The sequence below is a fragment of the Carlito syrichta genome, unplaced genomic scaffold (assembly GCF_000164805.1).
Source record: "Carlito syrichta isolate Samal-C Ts95f unplaced genomic scaffold, Tarsius_syrichta-2.0.1 Scaffold115557, whole genome shotgun sequence".
Taxonomy (NCBI): Eukaryota; Metazoa; Chordata; class Mammalia; order Primates; family Tarsiidae; genus Carlito; species Carlito syrichta.
This window is the reverse complement of record NW_007059653.1, coordinates 132,881-136,358: the sequence shown is the minus strand read 5'-3', so window position 1 is coordinate 136,358 and position 3,478 is coordinate 132,881. Positions and strand designations below refer to the sequence as shown.

Sequence of the window (3,478 nt, the reverse complement as noted above, 5' to 3'; positions counted from 1 at the left end):
TGCAGTCTTAGGGACTCAAAAAACCCCCGTTCTGATCCTAGACTCCTTCCCCAGGCTCCAAAACCCAGGAACCTTCTCCTCCCACCTCCCACATCTTAAGTTTTAAATATCTTTTTCTATGTGAGTGTTTGGGTCTACCTTTCTGATTCTGTTTCTCTTCATTTCATGAAGGGGTTCTCAACCCCCCCCCCCCATCCACCAACCCATCGTGCCCTCTCTTTCACTGTATTCCAGCCCTCCTCCCTCCCTCTTCCCTCTCTGTTGTGCAGCTCACCTGGACTCGGGCCTCAGTCAAGTCAAGCCTCATGGCCAGTTCCTCCCTATAAGAAAGCAACACACAAACAGGAAGTCACTGCAGGCCTCAGCAACTCCCTTTCAACCACCTTTCCCTGGATGGCAGGCCTCCTCCATTAGGGTGTCCCCTGGCTGCCTGCCCCCCACTCCCAGACACATGTGTGTCACTATCCCTTCACCACTGAAGTGCCTACTATTTGATTGAAAACATAAAATCACACAACACATCGCCAGATATCTTATATATCATATATATTCATATTATATTCATTATTCATGTGTGAAGGGTGGCTTCTTGAGTCTATAAGTCTACCAACCTGGGCACACAGATTCTCTCTCACTCTCTTAAGCCAGAGTTAGACAAGATGTGCTCGCGCGCACGCGCGCGTGCGCACACACACACACACACACACACACACTGCTCTTATCCTGTTTTGTCCTAACATTAAATGGGAGAAGAATTAAGCACTCAATTACAAGATATTTTTCTGCCTTTTGGTTTCATTCCGCTTTCTTTTAAAAAAACCTATCTCCCCTCCTTCTCTTTCCAGCTCTCTGCCTTTCCCTCCATCTCTCTCCTTCCCCCGCCTTCTTCCCTCACCCCCTTAGGTCACATCCCCATTACCCTCTGGAGATATGTTAAGCTTGTTAAGAGTTCAGTGGGGTAATTTTTCGATTAAACAAAATTCTGCGCACCTCCTGACTCCAATGCCCACTACAAACCCTGCCCATCTCAGGGGAAGTCAATTTAGCTGAAACCCTACCCCGTCATTGCAGTTATTACTGCGACAATTAAGGCAAATAGGAAACCATTAAGATGCTGTAAAACGGCTCACGACCTGTTTACCGAAAATATGAGCGCGCCGAGAATAATTGGCTCTCCACTCGCTAATATGAAAGAACAGGGGCTGCCCAAGCCTGGGACCGGGGCTATGGTGTGGAGGCAACACTATAGGTAGGCCTCTGGTCCACACCTGAAACTTCAGTACCAGAGGAAAACCAGTTTGCTATAAAGTGCTTTCCATTGCCCCCTGCTACAGTGAGCACAAGCAAATCTAAAACTGCTCTTCTGGTTGGCTCCTGGCTGGCAGGAGCCCAGGGGTTCAAAGCCCTGGGTTGGGAAGAGGTAGGGGTTGGGGTGCTAAGAGGAGCTGCCCCTCCTCAAGTACTTTGGTTCCCCATCCCTTCAGAAGCCAGAACAGGGCAGATCTGGATGCCAACTGACGCCAGGTCAGTTTCATCTTTTGAAATACACATGTATGATAAATGCAAAAAGCCAGTTGGCAAATTAGCTATTTGACAACATACACTGATTTTTAAATTTATTTCCTTTTTTAAAGATAAGGGAGGGACTGGGCGACAGAGGGGGACCAAGTTTAGCTCAAGGGATGACCAAGTTTAAGTACCTTCGACCGGCATTAAATCTGCTCTTTTCTGTTTCTAGTTAGGAGAGAGTTTGGCAATTGCCAGACCAACTACATTTTGGAGTTGGCTCCGGCCTTCCGAGCCCTAAGCGGCGATTTCTTCTCTGGCTCAAGGGCAGGCAGTATTCCCCTTCTAAAATGCACATTGAAAAGCTGCGCACGTCTCCTGCGAAGGAACGGCCCGCGCTTGACAAGCCCGTGCCAGGCAGTCACCGGTCCTTTTCTCCCCCTCAGTGGGGGACGTTTGCCCTAGCCCAGGCTTCTCGCCTGAACTGAGAGACCTTGTTGGCCTAGGGTTGGGAGAAAAGGACCCCCGTCGAGCTGGCGCCCCAGGTCGACTGAATAAGCGGGGTCCGGGGCCCAGTCACCACACCGGCACATCTTTCCCAGAAAAACACGGGCGAGTGGGAAGTGGAGCGTGACCAGGCCAAACACCCGTCAAGAACGGGAGTTCACTTGTCCAAGGAGTAAATTCCCTCAGCTGCTTGTCTACTGCCTGCCAGCCTTCCAGAAATTATTGTCCACCCCATAAACCCGTTTACATTAAATGCACGCTGGATTTAATGCGCGTGAGGGGAGAGGACAGCGACCAGAGGGGAAGATACTGTCTGGTGGCCCTTAGGTGTACAGACACCAAACAGTGCCCCCAGTTCCGACTTTCTTCGGTTATTTCAGGAGTCCTGAAACGACATAACTGGGATCTTTTGAAAAGCTTTCTCGGCTGGCACGGGCTCCAGCTTCACTGTGAACAGCGTAACTGATACCCATCAGGCTCCTGGGGCACCAGGCAGGGGTGGCGAGCGCACAGTACAGCGGCCAAAAATAGCCCCTGCTTTACCCTGGCGGCGCGACCGCGGACAGCGCTTTCTGCGCCTGGCCCGGGACTTTGGCCCGGGCCGCGGCGCCTGAGACCATGCGCGCGGGTGTGCGCGCGTCTTAAAGGTGGCGCTTTCGGGCGCTCTTTGGAGAGGCTGTTTCTTTTCCTCTCTCTAACTAAAACTTGTCACTGGAACGACCTCGGGGGAGGAAGGAAACCATTCCGGTCTAAACTTAAAGCCCGAAGTGGGGGTGGGAGGAGCGGGTAGTTTGGGTGAGCGAGGGTGGGTGTGTGGGGAGGGCGCGCCTCTGCCAAGTCCGGGACTGAAGTGTTCGCCCTGAGTCCGGGGCTCCTGCCTGCCCGCCATCCCTCTCTGGGGCCCGCGTGCACTCACTCCACCGCTGCAGCCGCGACCGCCCTACGCGCTTACCTGGTGAAGACGTCCGGGTAGTGGGTCTTCTGGAAGGCCCGCTCCAGTTCCTCCAGCTGGTAGCTGGTGAACGTGGTGCGGTAGCGCCTCTGTTTGCGTTTCAGCAGCCCCTCCTCCGAGTCGCTGCCGGCAGACAGGCACACGCTGTCCTCGCCGTCCTTGCCCTCGGCGTCTTCCGGGTGCAGCAGCAACTCTTCCTTAGGTGACAACTCCCCGCCCTCGGTGACCACTGCAGCCGCAGCTGCTGCGGCCACGGCGCCAGTGGTGGCCACAGCGCAGCGCCGGGGCTCCTTGAGCAACGCGCGGGCGTCGTCTTCTAGCAGCTCCTCCTCGTCGTCCTCCAGCAGCTCCTCTTCTTCGTCCTCATCCTCCTCGTCCTCCAGCAGCTCCTCCTCGTCATCCTCGGTGCCAGTGCCGCCACTCGCCGCCGGGGCGCTGCCGGGGCCGCCGGCCGCGCCGAGGCGCTCATCCGGGTGCGTGACGCCCCCCGGGCCGCCAAGCTCGTCTAGCGCG

General features: G+C 55.0%; 1 protein-coding gene across 1 annotated transcript in view; it reads right to left on the bottom strand.

Annotated features, from left to right (window-relative positions):
• ARX (aristaless related homeobox) overlaps positions 1-3,478 on the bottom strand; it is a 13,968-nt gene that overhangs the window by 8,174 nt on the left and 2,316 nt on the right. The window contains exons 2-3 of the mRNA XM_021719367.1: positions 2,966-3,470; positions 275-320 (exon numbers count right to left, since the gene is read on the bottom strand). Coding sequence (XP_021575042.1) covers positions 275-320; positions 2,966-3,470 — 551 coding nt within the window. The remainder of the gene's footprint in view (positions 1-274; positions 321-2,965; positions 3,471-3,478) is intronic.